The 22,264-nt window shown below is 46.4% G+C and overlaps 2 protein-coding genes across 2 annotated transcripts; one reads left to right on the forward strand and one right to left on the reverse strand.

The window, feature by feature from the left end:
• Positions 1 to 1,277: 1,277 nt before the first annotated feature.
• LOC138117200 (spermatogenesis-associated protein 2-like protein) lies at positions 1,278 to 8,432 on the forward strand. The gene is made up of 2 exons (XM_069027274.1): positions 1,278 to 1,562; positions 4,011 to 8,432. The coding sequence occupies exons 1-2, from the start codon at positions 1,278 to 1,280 to the stop codon at positions 5,508 to 5,510; spliced, it is 1,785 nt and encodes a 594-aa protein (XP_068883375.1). The 3' UTR covers positions 5,511 to 8,432.
• An 8-nt stretch (positions 8,433 to 8,440) lies between these two features.
• Positions 8,441 to 20,712, reverse strand: TK2 (thymidine kinase 2). The gene is given in 12 exon segments (XM_069027167.1): positions 8,441 to 9,924; positions 10,321 to 10,401; positions 11,655 to 11,734; positions 12,031 to 12,119; positions 14,812 to 14,885; positions 16,234 to 16,323; positions 17,286 to 17,339; positions 18,716 to 18,790; positions 19,585 to 19,622; positions 20,321 to 20,423; positions 20,426 to 20,551; positions 20,553 to 20,712. Coding segments are annotated over 12 exon segments (1,005 nt in total). The 5' UTR covers positions 20,649 to 20,712; the 3' UTR covers positions 8,441 to 9,825.
• Between the last annotated feature and the right edge of the window lie 1,552 nt (positions 20,713 to 22,264).

Raw genomic sequence — 22,264 nt, forward strand, 5'->3', positions numbered from 1 at the left:
CAGTCCCCACAGCAGACACAGATCTCATTTAACCCATTGCAGGACACTTGTCAGTCCCCACAGCAGACACAGATCTCATTTAACCCCAGTGCAGGACACTTGTCAGCCCCCACAGCAGACACAGATCTCATTTAACCCATTGCAGGACACTTGTCAGCCCCCACAGCAGACACAGATCTCATTTAACCCATTGCAGGACACTTGTCAGCCCCCACAGCAGACACAGATCTCATTTAACCCATTGCAGGACACTTGTCAGTCCCCACAGCAGACACAGATCTCATTTAACCCGTTGCAGGACACTTGTCAGTCCCCACAGCAGACACAGATCTCATTTAACCCATTGCAGGACACTTGTCAGCCCCCACAGCAGACACAGATCTCATTTAACCCGTTGCAGGACACTTGTCAGCCCCCACAGCAGACACAAACTCTTTCAGCTGTTACCCAGACCTAGTGCAGGGATCCAGAGGCAGCTTCCAGCAGGAGGAACAGAACAGGCCCCGGGATCACACGTGTCTCAGGTGGTCTCCAGCAGAGCAGGCAGCAATTGTACTGTAAACTCTGCATGCTTGGCTGATCTTCTATAGGAAAAGGGAAGATAATTCCAAGGAGAACGGGCTGTTTGGCCAAGAGCCACCAGGAGTGGCATCAGCAGGATTGAGCAGTATCCAGGGAATGACAATTCCAGCAGTGGGAGATAACGACCAATTCAGTGACCACCTACTGAAAATGAATGGACCCAGAGCCCAATGCAGGGCAAATCACCCCTGAGGGCCCATCAGCATGAGAGAGACATAACCAGCAAAGAGAGGTCTGAGTACTAATCAACACAAAAGTTATACAATTTGTGACCAATGAATGCTAATGCCTCTTTAAAATGTACAGAGCGTAAAGTTTTTGTAATCAGCAAGCCTTTGTTGAGTTACCACCAGCTCCCCGCCTGTACAAATCAGGTTAGAATACAGAAACACCTTCGTGCGGTGTGAGAATTGGCGCTGCGCACCCCGAGACCACCTCACCTCACCTCACCTCACCTCACCTCACCTCACCTCACCTCACCTCACCTCACCTCACCTCACCTCACCTCACCTCACCTCACCTCACCTCACCTCACCTCCCGCCCCGCGCACAGCCCAGCCCTCACCACCCTCGCGCCTTTCACTTTCGGTTCGCGGGGCTCCGCCCCCCGCCCTGACTGACAGGCGGGAGCACCAATGGCGGGGCGGGGCGGGCGGCGCCGGCCAATGGCGGGGCGGGGCGGGCGGGCTGGCGCCATGGCGGAGCCGGCGCTGCTGCGGGAGTACGTGTCGCACCTGGCGGCCCGCGCGGCGCAGGGGCAGCTCGCGGCCTGCGCCGACCCCGCGCTCAAGGCCCGGGCGCGGCGGCTGCTGGGCCCGGGGCGCCGCGGGGCCCTGGACGTGCGCGGCGTGGCCGAGCGCTGTCGGCGGGCGCGGGGCGGCCGCGCCCTGCGCGACCTGCTCAAGGCGCTGGAGCTGCTGGAGCTGCTCTGCGTCAACCTCCTGCTGTGCCCCTGGCGCCGGGAGATCCGCTCCCTGAAGGTACGGCACTGCAGCCCGCCCCGGAGCTACGAGGCCGCTTCCCCGGGCCGGGGCTCGGCAGCGGCACCGGGAGGTGGAGCGGGGTCAAGGGCACATCCTGCTCGGGACAGGGTGCTGGGAGCGGGGCCGGGGCACATCCTGCTCGGGACGGGGTGCCCAAAGCAAAGCGGGTGTGCTCAGAGACGTTCACTGGCCTTCCCAGGCCTTGTCCTCGCTGAGGCCGGGAGTGCTGAGCAGCTCCGGGGCTTGGGAACGGAGCCTCCCGGCTGTGGTGAGACAGCAGAGAAGGTAAAAGCTACTCTGAAAGGCTTTGCCTGTCATCATACTAATCTTTAACCAAAATCTGCCTGTAAGTAGGGATGTTTTTAGCAGTGGCCATCTCCAGTGGCTTCGTGCCAGAGGCCAGGTGAGCCAGTGCCTCTCATGCCGGCTCAGAGCCTGCAGCTGCTGGAGTAGGCAGGGAAAGCCCCTTGGAAAGAGGAACTGCTGTTGCTTTTTGCAGCAGGGTGGTCACAGTTACCACACTTCCCCAGCACACTGAACACGTCCCATTGCCCACATGACACAGCCATCTTCACACATCCCAAATTTAAAAGAATCCCCAAACACCCAAATGCAAATTTACTTCCCTTGCTTTGGCAACAGGTACTGGTGAGGAAAAGCCTTTGCTTCTTCCTGCACTTAGGTCTCACATGTGGATTCTCAGTCAGCAGTAGATGCCTGTTCTTCTCATTTATCTCCCTAAAACAGGGCAAAGCATAAGATAGTCAGGTATACACTTTGTGGGTTCAGCTTTTCCTAACACGAGAATCCTAGGCTGCACTGTGGGTAACCCAAAGTGCAAGAGAGCCTGCTGCAGGCCTGAAGTAATTCTGCTGCAAGGCACAAGTTGGAGAACAACCAGTACCTTGTGTACATACAGATGTGATAAAAAGCTACTGGCTATACATGGAATAGTATTTCCCACGTCCTGCCTCTCACCTGCTCTGATGTCCCTGCAGTGCCTGCAGCTGCCCCCACTTCAGAAGAAACAAAAAGAGGGGAGCGCAGGACACGCTTGACAAATTTATGTGAGAATTTTACTGTGGCATTTTTGGGGGTCAGTTTTGTTCTCCTGAACCTCCTGCTTGTGACACTAATGCCCAGGGGTCAGCTTTGGTCTGTCCCAAGCTGGGCAGCCTGAAAACAAGGTACCCCACTCCTGGAAATTGCGACTTTGCATTCCTACCTCTGTTCTGTTCTGACTTGCCAGGAGCTGGTCATGCCTAGCTCAGAACAGTCTCTCCTGTCACAGGGTTTCAGACAAAACCAAAAACCACTTCCAGGTTACAAACTAGGCCTCGTGCCTGGAGTAGCTCTAAAACCAAGCACACGTTGAACAATTTTAAGTTTTTGCAAAGCAGCAGCATTTTATTGCTGTTTTTCAGAGAGCTTGTGCAAAGAGAGGTGTTTGGGCAATATTTCTTTTAGAATAGTCTCTCTGCAGAAAGGTGCTTTCAAACAATGGCAGTTTAATTCAAGGGTAGTGAAGTTCACAGCAGGAGTCTGTAAGAAAATGTTACAGACTTGTCAGCAGCTCAGAAATGTGATTAACAGTGAATGCATCATATCTGTTTCTTTAGGAAAAGACCTCAGTGATTCATTCTGTGAACCTCTGTTTAAAAAGCTTAGGTTCAGCAGAACACATAAGGTTTATTTCTGAGTTTCTCTAGTTTGATTAAAATTATTTTCTTACTCTCTTCCTTTCTGAATACGAGTACTCCTAGCCAAGACCCCAGCAGGTTTAAACTGGAAGGGTACAAAATTATCATTACAATCTGACTTCTATGGAAGAATAGACCTTTTACTTTTATGTCTCATAAAAGCAAGCAGTTTTGCACTGGGTGTTAGCAAAGTAAGTCTTCCCACGCTACATGGTCCACCAGTGATGTATGCTGGGATAGCAGGCCAGTCTCGATCTCTACAAATGAAAAATATTCCACGTGGTAATTGAAAGGGAGTATCATATACAGAATGAATTAGAGAAGTATAATTGCACTATGAGGTCTGATTTTTATATAAATTGTGATAAGGAGTAATGTCCTTAATTAAAGATCGACCCTTGTTTGGATAATTAAATTTGAAACAAAAGGTCATATGTGTAGAACCAAGGATCTCTAATTCCTGAGGTTCAGAAGATGCCTTGGGAAGGTGAGGAAAAAAAAATCTACACTGAAAGTGATGTGCTGTAGCAAAGCTACAATGCTCGAGAGGCTGCCAAAATAGTGCTGTTAGAAAAGCCTCAGTCACTGCAATTCAAAATTCAGACTTCTAGGAACACAGTTTTGAAGTATGTTTTGAAGCAAGTTTTGAAGTATTTTTGATCTTTAGGAAATCAACTCTTTCACATTTCCCTGCACCCCACTCCCCCAGTGTTCACCAGCTTTTCTATGTTGCATTCTGTTCCAGACCTTCACCGGGAATTTTGTCTACTACATCCAGCCAGTGCTCCCAGAGGACATTGTGAAAGCAGTCCTGGAGAAAATAGGTTATGTTGCAACTACAGCGACAGAGTTTTCACTTGTCGAAAAGAGAAACAATGAGGAAATGAAGCAGACTGCATTTGAAATATTCCTGGCAAGACTCGAGTGTGAAGCCATCCTCGAAGTGACAAATGAAGAAAAACATGGCAATTTGGAGAAGAGCCTGCAGCAGCAGGGAACACAAACACATCGGCATCAAGGAGAGGAGGATGAGGAAGATCAGATACCCCAGAGAGGAGACACCAAAAGTCTGGAAAATGAAGGGAACAGTGAGACACCTTTGTGCCTTGCTCCCCAGCAGAAGTGTTCAGCTACCTGTGCTGTATCCTTTGAAGCTGCTGGGAATCTGAGGATCAAAGGGGATGTGGCTCAGTCAGCAGCTGCTGCATCTCCCACCAGCCTCCAGGAGCACCAAAGGCAAGGCGTCAACGCCATGCATCTCCCAGGCAAGTGCTCTGACAGCGAGGACTTCCTGATCAAATATAGTGACATTGTCATAGGACAAACACCGATTTTCAGTGAGAATCTCTCTCCAAAGGCTTTGGAAAAGGAGCCAAGAGCCAGTCTGAGTGAGGAGTGTGCCTTGGCAGTGGCTGCAGAGTCAGCTGCACGAGCGCTGGGGCCTGCGCCTCTGTCCCCAGGAGCCAGCGGCCCCCCAGCCTTCGCCATGTTTGCTGACAGCTCCTGTGACAACAAAACCACCTTGGAGTTCGAAGCTCCAGAAATCCCAGAAGAATCAATTGAAGCAGAAATTAATGATGCCATAAATTGCATAGACCCAGCCCCTCGTGATGAACCCACTGAGCTGAAGTCTCTGCCCTACAAGGACTTTGCCCAAAACTGTAGCATCCCCAGGGAAGAGGATGTGTGTGAGCTGTCTTTAACCTTCACAAAACTACAAATCAAGGATGCTCAGGAAGACCTTATGTATCCAGTAGAGGAAACTGGCCAGCCTGAGGCAGTGGCATATGCAGGAACAAGTGAGAGGCACCTTAGAGAATTTACTCACTCCCAAATAAAGCATACATACCTGACTGATGCTGAGCTGCACAAGAGAGCAGCTTCACACACTGAGCCATCTTCAGGTCTGTGCTGCACTGCTGGGCACACGGAGGATTCCACTACTGGTTCTGACAGCAAGAGACTGTTTGTGGATCCTACTAAGGCACACCCAGCTCCCGAGTGCTTCAGGCACGTTCGAGAGCCCCCCAACCTCACCTACATCCCCCCCCAAAGCATTGATGTGCAGCCCTCACACGGGGGCAGGACCAGCACACGGGGCAGGAGCCTGGTGCAGCCCGGACGTGACTCTGCTGGAGGCAGTGAAGGGAAGCTGCAGAACTGTAACTCACCGGTGAGTGAGGCCCAGGAGCCTTATGTCATCATCGACAGAACCGACCAAGCCATGCTCTGCCATCACACTTGAGTCTGTAGTGCTTTTTTTGTAATCTGCCTGGGGGATTGTCCTCTCACCTGTGGCCTTGATCCTGTTTTCAAGGAGGTGATTCGCTTTGTCAAAACAGTTTTCAAAAAACCCACAACCACATCACTGTTTTGGGACAGGAAAAACCAGAAGGAGTTACACAAATTCTTAATGGTCCCTTTGGCAAGGAAACCTGAATGGTCACCTTTGTAAAGGGTAGGCAACTTCCATAAATTTAAATCCATTTAATTCATCAGTCAGATTCCTTCTGGCTGTTCTTAATGCCAGCTGGGCATCCTGCTTTTCTTTCTTCCCCTCACAGACCTATTCCTGAAATACTCTTCCAGTACAAGGTAAATTCTTCTCAACTGGAAGACCCAGCTTACAAATGCCATACTGGAGTGTACTCCTGTTAACTCTCTGCATTCCTTTGAATCTGTGTCTGAGCTAATTTTCCTCCTGACTTCGAAAACAGGTTTAGAAAGTTTGATAACATTCCTTTAGCTTTAAAGAGGGAAACAGCCCTGTGGACACTTGGTTTTGTAGAGGCATTAACCTGTGTTACAGGTTTTGTATCTGCCTCCATTTGTTACCAAAGTATTTTGTGGCCACCACCACAATTTTCAAGAGAAGCCTTGAGCATTTTAACTGTTCACTGCCACCAGGAGAGAGAGGTCCAGCTACTGCTGCCATTTCCCTTGCCCCTGCTCCTGACACTTAGTTCTGCACTAGAAGGACACAGAATTCTGCAAGCCACTTCATCTCACTAAAATGAAGGGAAAAAATCTTTCTTTGCCATTTTAGTGGCAGGAAAAAAAATCTGCTCAGAGAAGGATCCCAGTGAGCAGCAGAGGCAGGATCAAGGATATCCTGCAGGTGGGAGTGCTGTGTGAAAAGCTCAGGAGTGTTGGATCAACCTGAAGCTGGGATCCCAGCACTGAGAGCCTGTGTCACACACAACACTGAATTCATTTGGGAAAGCACACTGCTGCTGTACTTCAGCACAGTCTCCAGTGCTTCTTTATACAAATATCTCCAAGGGGTGTCAGCGGATGCTGCCAGACTCTTTTGGGTGGTGCCCAGCAGCAGGACAAGGAGCAATGGCCACAAACTAAAACACTCAACATGAGGAAGAACTTGTTTTCCTGGAGGGGGCAGAGCCCTGGAATAGCTGCCCAGGGAGGGTTTGGAGTCTCCCTCTCTGGGAGATTCCAAACCTACCTGGACACATACCTGTGTCACCTGCTCCAGGTGACCCTGCCTGAGCAGGGCTTGGACTTGGTGACCTCTAGAGGTCCCTTCCAACCCTAAAAATTCTGTGATTCTGTGCTACACTTGTTACCTAGAAAGACACTTTAATACTGCTTCAAGTAGCTTTTACAGGAGCACTGAAATGTGTGCTGGTTTGGGCTGGGGTAGAGTTAATTTTCTTCACTGTGGCTAATACGGAGCTCAGATTTGAATGTTAAAAAATGCCTTTCATGTATAGTTAAAATAGCTGAAATTAATTTAGTGTGAGTTGTTTATAACAGATTTTCATCCCCAAAAAAATTCAGAGGAGCGTATGTGGATTAGACTAGAAAAACCTCAGGAACTAAAATACAAAGATTTGCTTTTTGAGCAACTAATGGTTGAAATTCTGTATCCCCTGATTCCCACAGTGTTGGAGAAACAGACCTTTGCCCAAGGTAACACCAGGTGACAGGACTGCCTTCAGCTCTGGGTTGTGAGAAATGGGTGTTAGGAACAAAAAGTGTTCTGACAAGTCACAGTGGCATCCTCTGGGCTGTAAGATTCTCTGCACTGAACCATTAAGTGATGTTTTATGTACTGTGCAAAATGTATACCCATAGGGAAATTAGAATTAAGAACAAAGTCCAGACAACTGAACTTCAAATGTATAGAACCACTTTTCACAGAAATCATTCTTTTGGACTCTTAGAGAAGAAAAAATTCTGAAAGTTTAACAGAAGGTATCAAGAATATCTACTATTCCCCTATAAAGAAGCTGCAATAAGTAAGATAATTACTTAGCACACAAAGTCTTTTAAGCTAGAATTCTAAAGGTTGACAACAGAGCAATAGAATGGCATTCCTGGGATCACAAGCTTTAGTGCTAACTTAGTACTTCACTAGGAAATGCTCTCAGGGCACTCATCATTATTAAGTTGCAGTGATTTAGAAAAAACAAATGCACCACCAGATGGGAATAAGGACAGGAGCTGCAATTCCTGACTTGGTGTGGTTGCTTCAGTGCAATGGTTTTTAGGCAAAGCACAATCCTACAAAAGCAGTGATCTCCAAAAGCAGCACCATCAGATATTGTTGAAAAGCCACACAACTGAATGTTTCTGTCCTGCAATAAGTGCCAGACATGTCTGTGAAAAGTGATCAGAGTGCTAATGAAGCCTTGCTTGCTCCAGGCTAAGCCTACCAAAGCCAGTAGGGGAAATAAGATACTCTGTACTTCTGGGATCATTCCCCTAAAATTACCCAGGAAAAGTAATGTGAGAACACTCTGAGTGCTGCATTGAAAGGATTCCCTTGAAGAAAACATCCAGAGAGTAAAACACAAGTGAAGGACAACTCAGCACTTCATGTAACAAGTCCAAGAATGAAACCCCCACTGGTTTTCTCCACTCTCCAAGTACTTGCAGGTCATAATAAACGGCTCATGATATAAACCCAAAGAACCATCTGTGTTTTTCTTTATTAAAAAAAAAGTAAAATCAAAGAACACAAAACATTGTAAAAATCAATTAATTCTAGGAACTTTTTAATAACTATTTGAAAGGAAAAACAAATACAGTTCCATGCACCCTGTAGTTTCACTGTCCCTCAGCTCAGCCACAGCAGGGCTGGGATCTCACAAACACATCAAGACACAAGGAATCCCCTCCCTGGGGAGGGATCTGGGCACTGGAATGTCTGAACCTTTTGTTCTGTGGACCCCACCTCCAAGGGACCAAGACTGAACATTGTTCCAACCATATCACCATTACAACAGTCAAGCCTCATCACTGGATCCACAGGTTATGAGATCTTCCCACTATCTGCTCTCACCCTTGCCTTCTATAATACCTTGTGGTACTTTTTGTACTTGTACAGAAAAGAACCCAAAGAGCTGCATCTCTCCTTTCTGCTGCAATTAAATTGTTTTAAAATCTCAGAATCGCTGAGGTTGGAAAATACCTCTGAGGTCATTGAGTCCAGCCTGTAACCAACCACTTTGTCACCCACCAGAGCACTGAGTGCCACGTCCAGATTTCCAGCCTCTCTGCCCCAGCCTGGAGCTGCAGGGGGTTATCGTGGCCAAAGTGCAGGACTCTGCCCCTGACCCTGCTGAACCTCATGGCAGTGGTCTGAGCACGTCCATCCAGCCTGGCCTGGTCCCTCAGCAGAGCCTTCCCACCCTCCAGCAGATCCCATTCCCACCCAACTGAGTATCACCCCCTTCTGCTGATGGTAAACTCACTGCCCTCCTCCAGATCATCAATAAAGCTGTTAAACAGGACTGCTCCCAACACTGATCCCAGGAGGATGCCATTTCCCTGCACTCTGGGGCCGGCCATCAGCCAGTTCTTATCCCAGCCAAAAATGCCCCTGGCCAATTGTGGGCTGCAGCTTCTCCAGGAGATGCCATGGGAGAGGGTGTCAAAGGCTTTGCTGAAGTCCAGGGAGACACATCCACAGCCTTTCCCTCATCCACCAGGAGGGGCACCTGGTCATGGAAGGAGATCAGGTGGGCCAGGCAGGACCTGCCCCTCCTAAACGCAGACTGGCTGGGTCTGATGCCGTGGTTATCCCATACATGCCATGACATGACACTCAGGATGATCTGCTGGGCACCAGGGACAGGCTGACAGGTCTGTAATAAATAAACCTCCCTCGTACACACACTGGTCATTTGCTGTTTCACCCTGTTCACCCCAAGGGGGCTATTAAGAGGAACCTCAGTTACCCTCCCTCAGAGGGGCGTTGTAACAAACCATTTATTTCAAATTACAAAAACAGGGTTGTCTTGGGAAAAAAAAAAAAAGAAACTAAAGTTACTTCTAGGAAGCAGCAGTGAAGTGGGAAATGAGAGAAAACAGCCATATTTTAGCTGAAGGGAACTGACACGGTAAACAGTGGAGAACCTAAAAACACAAAGGGAATTGGCTCATATGCTATTTCTGATTGGTATCTGATCATTCCAGAGCACTAAGTCCACAACATTCTACAAAGCATAGTACAAAAACAATACCCATTATATTTAAATATTCAAAATACCAAATCAGACTTCATAGATGATTTTTGATACAACAGTCACAGACTTCTATAAATGGTGTTGTCTATTAGGTGGGTTCAGTATTTGGTCCCGGTTTTCTTCATACTTCTCTACCATCTTCTGCATGTCGTGGTCAGCTCCAATTACCTTGGAAAGAAGAAAATGAACACTGGAAATAACTGACCCCATAAAACTTGGTTTCTTTTGAGCTAAACAGAACAGGACTACCAGTGCAGCCAAACTGGGATACTCCTAGGGATCTGTCCAAGCTGCTTTCTGTTGGGAATTTGGCATTCCCTGAAAAGCTACACAGCTGATCCCACAAGCAATCCCAGTGAACAGCCCCTCAAATTCCACTGGAGATATGGCAGACCCCACTTTTATGCTACACACCAACACCTATCATGTTTTTCTGAGGTTGTCCTTCTCCAAAGATTGTCAGAAAAGCAGATTTATTTACTTTTACCACTAAACAATGCTCTTATTATTTGGAAAGCACAATCCCCCACATGCCTAATTGGTTATAATTAAAATAATACTCACAAGTATTGGGCAGGAAATTTCAAACAGTGCACGTTTAATGAGCCACTCTTCGTAGAGCTCATGAATAGCTTCTAAATATTCCTAGAAAAGAGGCACTGGAATAACACATGTGCCCAGGGATGACACACACATTGCAATCTTTAACCATTTGGGAAGTAGTTAAGAGACACATACAAAAGCCTGCAACACATATCTTCCACTAACAAAAAATGAAAAGCATCAGAAGATTTTTGAGAAAAATTAATTCCCAGTACAAAGTTTAACTCCACGAAGACCTCAAAGACACAGCTTACAGGAGCACAGGGCTCTCAGCTCCTTTTAAGATGAAGCAACCATGATTCTCTCCCACAGGTAAAATGTGGTTCAAGGTTTTACAGAGAAAAATACAACAAAGTAAGGACAAAAAGGGAAAGGCTGCAAAGAATATGTATGGGAGGAACTTTCTGTGTCAATACATTTCCCTAAAATTCCCAGTTCACTTTCTTGTAACTCAATTTCCTCTAAAAGCTCTTCTGCCTGTCATCAAGTGGTTTTTTTCTTCATGGAGACCACTTCACATTATTCATTCATAACTGCTCCCCTCCTCTTCAGCAGAGCTGCAAAATAACACAAGGGCTCTTCAAATCCATTACAGGAGGATTTATTCTCAAGGCAGAATTTCACCCATTTGGCCCAAAATTTAGCTCTTTGCACAGATCTTCAACTGACAATTGCTTCTCCTGAGCCACCCACCATCAGAGCTGCAGAGAACATGCAGAGGGATCTGCATTTACGTCTGGTCAGGCATTTTCAGAAGCCTTGTGGCATGAGGGGCAGTTCTGTAAACTGGCACAGAAAGTCACTGTTCCATTACCACAGTTTGTTCTAAAGCAGATTCCCAAGCTCATGATTTTCAAGGAGTTGCTTCTTGCCAGCCAAAGCAGAGACACTTTTCATGCACAAACATCCTGGTGATACCAGACAACAAAGTGCCCACAGAAATCTTAGCACCTGCAAGCCCAGGTATCTGTGCTTCACCTGGGTGCTTTTATGCCATTTAATGGTACAAAAGCATTGACCTCTACATCTTAGAGAAGAGTACCAGCTGATTAATACTGCACCTAAAGTCAGCTCTAGTGCATGGACTACTAGAACAGAACACCTGGGAGAGTCAGCATGCGTGACAGATCATTTTTTAAAAATAAATCAAAATTAAATACTCAGGCTTTAGTTTGCAGTGGAAACAGCTGCACCACATTTTGGCAATACACTCAGGATACAATTTTAGTATTTAGATTGGAATCATTATGTTTTCAAAGCTCCTTGTAACCACATATATCAAAGAAACTCCTTACCAGAGGAATGACTTTTTCCTCCTCCCTACATCGTGTCTTTAGCCTCTCATAACAAACTTTAGGAGATGTCTGCAAATAAACTGCAGGAACAAAAATTGTTATAGTTATGCTCGAGGATCAGCTTTAAAAGCAAAGAAGAAACTCACTTCACAAACTCTAGAAGGGAAGAATCCTGACTCGGGTACCACCACTGGACCTCCCCTTTGGCACTACCATGAATCAATCCATGAACCACCCACAAACCCAAGCTGTCTGATGCCACCACTTTTATTCTGAATAATGTGATTATTTATGAGCCAAGAAACAAGAATTATTTTTTCTCCCAGAAAGGAAACCCACCCACAAACACATCCCTCCAGACCCATCAAAATGTTACCTATCAAATCAACTGAAACATCAATGTTGTTCTGGATCCAGTCAAACCATTCACTTAGGACAGCATAATCCACCTCTGGCATTTTCCCACTGAACAAACACAAGAGGCATCACTCACTGAGCAGCATGCAGAGATCAATTCCAAACTCTCATTTTGCTCACCTGACCAGAATCACTCCCCATTTACTCCAACATTTGTGAAAAGACCAACATTATGCCCACCCAAATTGAAGGCCACATAAACCATTGTTTATAAAATAGACCAAATCTTTTTCTTTTTTTAAAAAAAAGTACTTATTAGCCTAAAGTTTATATTATTAGCAGTTACAAACATTATTTTTCCATTACAGTTAAGGAATAATTACTTGGTGACCAGGAAGAAAAGCATTACCTCAGTGACATTCCCACAATAACAGTAAATTAGTGTCAATGGTATTTATTGCTCAGGTTCTTTGTATCAGCATCAGTTCAAATCTGTCCCAGGGCATGTCACCAGAAGGGCTGGATTTACTGAGCAGCACCAACAATTCCTTACAGAAGCCACAGTAAAAGGCAGCAAAAATATAATGTCAATGTGTCAATAAATTTACTCCCACTGTAAGAAATATTTGATGAAAGAGTATAAAAGTATTTGTTGAAATACTCGACGTGCTTAATTGGAACTCTGAACTTGGAGAGCACAGAATGCTGGAGACAGATGTCCCAAAGTTATCTCAGCAACAATAATAAAATATCAGACAACTCAAGTAAAAGGGAGTTATTGAGGACATGTTAAGACTCACATACTAGGTTTTTATCAGTACATCAATTTTCACTTATTACCATAGTCCTGATTGTCAAATATTACTAATTTTACAGTATCCTGTCTTTGAAACTGGTGACAGTAACACATATTCCACACTCTTTCCTAAATGCTTCTGCAAAAGAAAAATTTTAAAAAGGACAGAGCTGGGAGGCTCCTGTACTCTCCAGCTGAATGATTAAGACCAGTTGTGCCATTTTAAATAGGACTGAAGAAAAATATTCCACAGATTTCTAAACTATTCCCCTGGCAACTTGCTTTGATCACTGGCAAAAGTAATAAAGATATTTCCCTAAGTATGGAAAAATGCAAAATCCCTATCTGTGCCACCTCCCCTCTTGATCTGCCAGCCAGAACTGGGGTAACACTGGTCACTGCTACTCTTCTAGTACTTCAGTTCTGGGTAGCAGGGGTCCACATCAGCCAAACACTGACTCTGCTACTTTTCTCTGGGATAGATGCAGGAAACAGGAAGGTTAAAAGGAATTGGAAATACAAAAAAGCTCCACTGTTCTTACCCTAAAAGACAGACACATCCAAGTCAATTCTGCATCGACCTGCCCTGCAGACAACATGCCTTTGCTCTCCCTGGGTAATCCTGTGAGGACTCTGCCTTGAGATCCACAAAGATACAGGGAATATAAAAGGCACAAAATGGTGTTTTCATTTCCAAAATTTGCTGACATTTGACTCCTACCAAGTAAAGTTTTCACTGCCTAAGTTCAACATGAACAGAGCGAGTTTTCTGTCATAACTAATGATTCACAGGGACAGTGAACTGCAGTGCTCACCTACAGCACACCTTGCACACTCATGTGCACACGTTTAAAATTCACCTAACATAGCCACATTTACTCATTTTTTAATGTGTCACAAAATAACTACTTTCATACAGTCCTCAATTACTCCTTGTTTTATTTATAATCCTTTTACACATCCTTTTCTTTTTGTTTGCTGTTGGTACTATCACTGCCTTCTAGCTTGCTGTAACAAAACAAAGCAAATGCCTTTTGTCCAACATTTAAAAACTGCTGAAGCCACAAAATATCTTAGATGCCCTTAAAATTGTTATTATTAAATTAATTCAGACTTGACACAAGCAGATTTGGCCTCATAGCAACTACATCTGGGGAAAAAAGCACTTTGTCTACAATGAAAAAAGAAGCCAGCAATTAAAAATGAGGATACTCCAGGCTGCTTCCACCGTGTGTGGACTGACATAAATAATGTGTCTCTCCCCACTTCCAAAGCCATTCCCGTGGCAGACAGGTGCTCGTGCAGCATGGATGACACCTTGTGGCAACAAACTGGATTTGTCCCTCAAGGCCACTGCAAAACCCACTAAAACCCATCTGTCGCATACACTCCTCAAGAGAAGGTCAGCATTCCAAACAAACCAACCAAATAAAACCTGATTCCTGCACTATTTCAGTTAGTTTGGGATGGGTGAGTTATACCTGGGGCAGGTGATAGGTGATTGTTCTTTCTTCCCTCACAGCCTACCAAGGCTTGCAGTCTGTTTTGATCCTGTCAATCCTGATTCTGAGCAGGAGCACAGGACTCGAGTCCCTGTTTGCAAGGAACGCCAATCCTGGATGCCAGGCTGGATAACACTGCCCAGGTGTCTCACTCCTACAGTGTTACTCTTTATAGCCTCATCATTTTTTACATGTCCAGCATGTGTTTCTTTTGATCCAAGCAAGATTTGGGTATTCAGCTGGAGAGCAGATAACTTTAATAGGTGGTGTCTAAATAATACTGAGTTCTAAATATTCAGGAGCACTGCTGGAAAAGGTTTTCCAGAATCCTACAGGAAGTGGGCAGCACATTCCATACCAAACACAATGCCACTCCAACATAGAACTGGCAGATTTCACAGGCCACTTAAATGCACATTACCAAAGAAATTATCAGTTGAATATATATATATATTTAAAGTAATTAATCCAAGAAAGTAAAGTAGAAAACCACATCCCATACCTTCGATACAGATTTTCCACAAAAATGTGTTTTGCACTGTGAATCGATCGCTCCATCATCCTTATGGGGGAAATCTGCAACATAAAACTTGACTCTCTACATTTTCACACTTGTTTCTTTTCACACTCATGGCACATCACATGAAACACAATTTTCAGATCTTGTGATAAACTGACTGGGAGGGTGGGAACCACAAAACAAACAAGGACTCCTGATCTTACTCTGATTTGTTACTCATACACCAGTTCAAAGGTAGGTGCTCAGCATTCAGCTGAGCAGTGCAAGGTAACTCAGGGTAGAAAAAGCAGCAGACGGGGCCTGCAGGACAATGGGAACTATTGCTCCCCAAATTGCTGCCCCATCCCATGTGTTGCTGGGTCACTGCACAGAGCTGACATCAGACACACTCAAGCAAGGAAACAGGACTTTTAAAAGAAGTAACTGCAGCTGCCAAAGCCCTGGCCTTAGCCAGCCCTGCATGTGCTCCAGCAGCACTTCATGTTGGAGCAGGGAGATCCTCTGACACTCTTGGGCCTGGCAGAGCAACCTCTAACCCAGGTTACTGCACATTAATGAAACAAAAATGGCTGCAAGGCTCAAATGGCAAAAAAGCTCAGATTGAAATGCAGGGAAATCCTCAGGAAATCTTGAATGAACTTCTCCAACAGAACAGGATTTCTACTGTCTTGAAAAAACACCTCTTCCAAAAACCTAGTGATTATATGTGCAGTACCACTGTCCTATGTGGCACTGCTGAAAGTTTGCCCTGACACAAACTCACAAAACAGAATATAAGAACATCAGTAAGATATAAGCATGGCATCTAAGACCAGGTCTTGTAATCAGGGAATGGAAGACAGCATAGAATGTAACAAAAGGTGTAGGAAGGAAAGAATGAACAAATCATAATAAAAAGGTAGAATGTGAAAATTGATAGAAAAAAAAGAAAAAATTACAAGAAAAAAAAGGATGTAAGCCATCTGAAAAAAGAAATAGAAAATGATAGTGGAAGTATTTTGCACAAACAGAAGAAGCAATGGCTGAATTTGTACTAGACAGCATGAAGCAGTACTATGAATTCTAACACAAGATTACTTAGTGTTTGCCAAAGATTTGAAATAATGAAATTACAGACAAGCCACTGACATGTAATAAGGAAGAGATTTGTGCAAGCCTAGCTCCTCAGGGTGTGCCCAAACAGCAGGATCAGTTTGGGGGAGTTGTGAGCAGGCAGGAGGCAGAGGTTTTACCCCAGAGCACACACGGAGCAGATCAATGTCTGCAGCACAGAAATTCCTACTCACTGCAGGAACAAAGAATGAACACACACAGCATCTTAACTCTCGAATACAAGGTTAAAAGGATTTAGCACTCATAACCACACCTAATTACTTTTGAAATTAAAACCAGAAGTTTCCTTACCATGGGCCTGGTATGCTGTTCCAGCATAGTCAGCTGGACGTAGGTCTGCAGAGTTATCCCCCACCTTGATGCATCCTGGTACATTAAACCCTGGGGTCAGAGACAGAAGCAAGACAGATGGACATTTGTTAGGACAAACAGCACAACAAGAAGCTGGGTATTTAGGAAGCTTTTGCAGTACAAGAGCATTGCTAAAAGAAGTACACTAAAACAGCTGACACCAGGTTTGACAAGAATTAAGTGATCATTTGCTCCCCACTATCCCAGGCTGCTCCAAGCCCCAATGTCCAGCCTGGCCTTGGACACTTCCAGGGATCCAGGGGCAGCCACAGCTGCTCTGGGCACCCTGTGCCAGGGCCTGCCCACCCTCACAGGGGAGAGTTTCATCTGTACATCTAACCTAAACTGCCTCTCTTTCAATTTGTCCCCTTTCCCCCTTGTCCTGGCACTGCAGTCCCTGAGGAATTGTCCCTCTCTGGTTTCCCTGCAGCCCCTGCAGCCCCTGGAAGGTGCTGTGAGCTCTCCACACAACCTTCTCCTCTCCAGGCTGAGCAGCCCCAGCTCTCCCAGCCTGGCTCCACAGAGGAGGGGCTCCAGTCCCCTCAGCACCTCCGTGGCCTCCTCTGGACTCTCTCCAACAGTTCCATGTCCTTCTTATGTTGGGGGCACCAGAGCTGTTCACAGAACTCCAGTCAAACAACCCTAACTGATCAGATCCAACCGTCACCTCGAGTGACATCCCTCCCTTCTATGAAACAGGCACAAGTACATTAGGAACAACTGCCACACTCAGGGCTTACCTTCCTGGGAATTGCTTTAATTCACACCCCACTGGAGACCCAGTCCTTGCCAAAAACACATTTTATATGCAGTCTTTCTATGACATGCATGTCTTAATCACTGTAGAAGCTCTTTTGCTTCATGGAGCTTTCATTTTTGCTGTGTGAGATTTAGGTCACACCCTTCATATCAGTTTTGCTGGCTGATAAAAAGCCATCACATATCTTGCTAAAAGAACAGTCACTGTAACTGCAGAAATCTCTGCCACTTACCAGGATATTATGACCTCGAACATTCCTCCACTTGGTCAAGGGTTCCTTCAAAACCTGGTTAAAAATCATTACTCCATGTTAAACACATCTTAGATTTAAAATACTTAATGTGACCCTACAAGTCTACAACTATTTTTAAGGAATACTTGTGTAGTAAATCAGAGTATTCAGATTTGTATTGGAAAGCTCATCACTCTTAAAAAAACCGCACTGAATTTGTAACACAAAGGTAATAATGAACACTGCTAAAAATAGAGAAATGTCAATATACAGTGTCTTCTTAGCATTTTTAAATGCTATTAGATTACCTCATATGCCTGGAGAGAATTTCATTTTTTTTTGAGTCAAAATCAGTGCCATGTAAGGGAAAGAACAGCTTAGCAGAGCACTTAGCATTTCAATGACAAGCCCATCCCCTCATAAATTAATTTCTCAGAAATAACACTTGCCAGCAAAGGTGGAGGATCAGACTGCTACCACATTCATTTTCGTTTTATTTTTGTGTTCTAACAAACCAAATGTATTCAAATCTTTTACAAAATTAATCAGAAAAGCTTCTGCCCTGAATAGGTAAAATCAGACCTGCCTGGTTCAAACAGAGTCTAAATCTGCAATGATACTGTAGAGTCAGGCCTAAGAGAATCTCATCAGCCTGGGAACTTAAGTAGCTAGTTAAAAAATGCTGCACTGTATGCAAATTAAAGTTTGCTATCCTTTGGATTAACAGTTAATTACTTCATAAGGACAATTCCTGTTAAATTAACAAATAACATCTGGCAACCCAGCATTTCTATGAGGATTCCTAGAACTTATTACCAAATGTGTTGCCAGGTCTGTCAGGGAAAGCATTAATATCTGTTGTACACAAAAGCAACTGTTCACTGAGGTTTGATCTTGATTTTGTTTAAAATACAACAAGCCTGCCCTTCCCCTAACCTGGTTCTAAGCAACACGAAATCAAATACCAGATCAGGCTAAGAAATCTCCTGAAACAATTCTAACAGATTGTCCTTGCTTTAAAAAAGCCATCTATTCACTGGGATCCCAGTTACATGACACCACTATTTTTACATCATTATTCTTTATTTTGCTTTTACCAGACCCATCTAAGATTTCAGTGACATGAAATGGCAAACAGGCAAGTCCAAACATGCCCATGCTCTGTGGGTTGCTGTTACTTCACAAAGGTACAAACTCTGATTCACAGGTTTTACTGGTATTTTGGCATCCAGCATATACTAGATGTGATCTACATTTCTCTGCTGTGATTTAACTGTAAAAGTTGGGGTGGTGCCCCAGCAAGCCCCTGGCTCAGACCCTGCTGCTCCCTCCTCATGCACCCAAGGACAGCACTTCTAAACTGTTGGATCTGTCAAGACAAGCAGCTGCTCAGTGAGGGAAATAAGGACAAAGAAATGTGCATCCAGTACCTCAATGCTGGTAGTTTGTGCAAAATAATCCAGGCATGTTGTTTTTCCACTCGCAATGTTGCCCTCGATACAGATCTGATGAAAAACAGAATCACTTGAGACCCACGCTGTGGCAGAGCAGTGAACAGTGTCTCAAAAATGCACCCTGCTCATTCCAGCATGCCAGCTCCCTACACTGGGAAGAGATTATTTCATGGGAAGGCAGGGGGGATTCATTTGGATGTTGTGACTCCCTCAGATCACCACTTTTTCCCTCCCTGGCAAACATAAACCAACTGTCTCTGATGGGCAAGGGGCAGCCTTCCCTCCTGGTGCTCCCACAGCCAGCCCCTTCCCCTTCCAGCTTCCTTCCCCTTCCCAGGGCCCCAGGAGCTCCTGAAGGCCACCTGCTGCTCTTCACTCTGCCACAACCTCAGAGACTTAACTTCCAACTTAAAATAAATGCCAGCTGAAGTAATAATTTCAGCATCCATTATATAGGTAGATTAAATCTTAAGAGGCATCCCATTTTTATTTTCAGAAACCTAAACAACTAAAATTAACTAAGAGAATTTTTTTTCAACAGTCTTAAAGTAATTTATAGCCCAGGGGGGTTATATAGGGAAATGGCAAGGCTACACATGGAACACTGACCCCAAACTGACACCTGTCCTGACACAAGCCCTCACAATTTTTGCACAAATATCTCACAATTTTATTACAATTTGCAGAACTAGACCAGCATAGCCTTGCACAGAGTGACAGATCCATCACCACACATTGACACAGCCACAGCCCGCAGCTGCCACTACACACACACTCAAATTATAATGGAATTATAATGAAAGAGGCTGCACTTTCTGTTTTCTGAACAAAATGCAAATACTTACAATTCTCTTTCTAGCATCTTTTTTTATCAGATGCTTATCTAGAATGGAAATAAACAACAGTTAAAATCACGGCAGTCTTCATAACTTAGTTATACTGAGCCTCTTAATGTGAGACCCTCCATGACATTTTTAGGTTCCCTATGCCTTGATATGACTATTTGCTAAATTATCAACCTTCAAGGTTTTGGGTAATTATTGAGTCATGTAACAGACACATTGTGGCACAGACTGACACAGATTTAGCTGAAGTTCACCACTGTCCTTGACACTACCAAGAATCCAATGATGGGTTGGATTCACGCTTTCACCAGATTTTTGCTACACCTGCTGCTCCTCAGTGGGTTTGCGCAGGGGAAAAGTGAATTTTGGAAAGACCAGTTGGAGCAGCACCCACTGGCCTCACAAGCCCGGCAGGGCAAGGGTGTGGATTACAGAGCAGCTCCAAAACAAGCAGTTCAGACGCCTTACACCTAAAACTGCGGTATAAAACCACGCTGATCTTACGAGACCCTTCACCCGGCCAAGTACGGGAGGAAGGCAGGGACAGGCTCGGCGGTCACCCCCGGTCAGTGCTCCAGTCTGGCCCCGCTCCTGCTCCCCCACAGCCGCTCCGGGCCCTGCCCCCGGCCCTGCTCCCCCGGAGCCGCTCCAGCGCATCCCGAGGGCCTGCACGGAGCCGGGGCCGGGCGCAGGGGCGGCCGCCCATCCCGTCCCCGCGGTTCCGCCCCGCACTTACGGCCGGCAGCGACAGCGGCGCGGGGCCCGCCCGCTGAGGGGCCCAGGACGGCGCAGCTCGCGCCCCGCGCCCAGGCCGCGCCCCGCCGCCACATGGCCCATCCCCGCTGCCGCCCGGACCCGCGCCCGGACCCGGCTCCGGCCCGCCCCGGCCCTTCCGCCGCCGCGCCATCACTTCCTCCGCCCCGGCGCTCTGAGGCGGGGCTGGGTCAGGACCGGCGTCGGCCCCCGGCATCACCTGCCGTGCCAGCCCCGGCATCTCCCCGGTTCCTGGCGCCGTCCCGCGGTCCCGGTCCCGCCGCGCACCGCCCGGGCCGCGCGGCCGCCATGGCGTGGCTGGAGGTGGACCGGGCCTACGCCCGCTCGCCGCGGGGCGCGCTGAAGATCGCCCGCACGGTACGGCCAGGAGCGGCCCCGGGCCCCGCGGGCACGGCCCGGGCCGGCGCTGACCCCCGTCCCTTCCTGTCTCGCAGCTGGTGGCGCTGGCCACCCTTCTCTGCTTCGCGGCCTCGAAAGCGCACGAGGCCTACGCGGCGCTGGCCGGCATGGAAACGGTGATCACCGTCCTGTTCCTGCTGCTCTACCTGCTGAGGCTCGACGCGCGGATGCAGTGCCTGTTCTGGCCGCTGGCTGTGAGTACTCGTGGGCTCCGACTGCCGGGGTATCCTGGCTGTGAGTATTGATGGACTCTGGCTGTGAGTACCGATGTCCCGTGGCTGTGGGTACCGCTGTTCCCTGGCTGTTCCGGCCGCTGGCTGTGGGTACCGCTGTTCCCTGGCTGTGGGTACCGCTGTTCGCTGGCTGAGGGTACCGCTGTCCCCTGGCTGTTCCGGCCCTGGCTGAGGGTACCGCTGTTCCCTGGCTGTTCCGGCCCTGGCTGTGGGTACCGCTGTCCCCTGGCTGAGGGTACCGCTGTCCCCTGGCTGTTCCGGCCGCTGGCTGTGAGCACCGGCAGGCCCGTGAACAGGAACCTGTCCCAGGGGACATTGTCAGTCGGCTCGGTGATTGTTTCCGTACACTTGGGGCAAGCCCCAGTGTCCCGGGAAGATTGAGGCAGTTTTTCCTAACGGAGCGTTCTGTTCCATCCGTTCCTGGATGGCAGCTAGATCCAATAACAGCCCCTCCCGGCACGGGCATTGTTTGCCTGGCTGGGTAATACCTGCACATCACAAATTAGTCACACACTTTCACTCAAATACTGACGAGTTCTCCTCTTACCTCCCTTTTGTACGTGTATTTGCTGTGTCAGTCTATCAAGTGTAGCCAAGTTGAATAAATTTGACTGCAAAAACAACAGAAGAAAGTTAAAATGAGGAAGTTTTACCACAAAGGCTCTTTTTACCATCAAACCACTGGGTGTCAGTGTCCTCTCACACAAATGTTGCTGTAATTCTGTTTTCATGGCAATCCAGCCGTTTTTAACCATCACTTCTGTGTTGGGAGCTCTCCACGTTCTCCTTCAGGCCTGTATTTCAGAATAAATATTTTGCTTCCACTGGCTGTTTCAGGATATTTTCAACTCGGTGATTGCAGCGTTGTTCCTCCTCGTTGTGTGCTTGTTTGCAATAATAATCAGGACCAACAAGGGGACACTGGCTGGAGGAGTAAGTAGGAACATTGTTAATGAATTTCAGTTCTTAAAGTGCACGTGATTTGATCCTCTTGGTACACTCACATTGTGGTAGGACCATGCAAACAATGGTCTTGGAAGAACACACTCAGCAGTAGCAAACAAGATATGTTCAGGGTATCTCACTAAAAGAAAATAATCCTCATATCACTAGTAATGTAAAGATATTACAAGACTTAGGAATTACTACAGAGAAGTACTGAAAATCTGTAGTTTTTAAGTAACCTACATTTGCTTCCATAGCTTGAAATCCTAGGTGGGAGAATCCATAGCTCTTTTAGGACTATCCAGTGAGAAGAAATGCCAACAGTCCTG

Source organism: Aphelocoma coerulescens, chromosome 11 (genome assembly GCF_041296385.1).
Source record: "Aphelocoma coerulescens isolate FSJ_1873_10779 chromosome 11, UR_Acoe_1.0, whole genome shotgun sequence".
In the NCBI taxonomy this organism is placed as follows: domain Eukaryota; kingdom Metazoa; phylum Chordata; class Aves; order Passeriformes; family Corvidae; genus Aphelocoma; species Aphelocoma coerulescens.

Coding starts and splice junctions, on each gene's coding strand:
- LOC138117200 (XM_069027274.1), top strand. CDS start 1,278: ATGGCGGAGCCGGCGCTGCTGCGGGAGTACGTGTCGCACCTGGCGGCC. Junction 1,563..4,010: donor GGGAGATCCGCTCCCTGAAG/GTACGGCACTGC, acceptor ATTCTGTTCCAG/ACCTTCACCGGGAATTTTGT.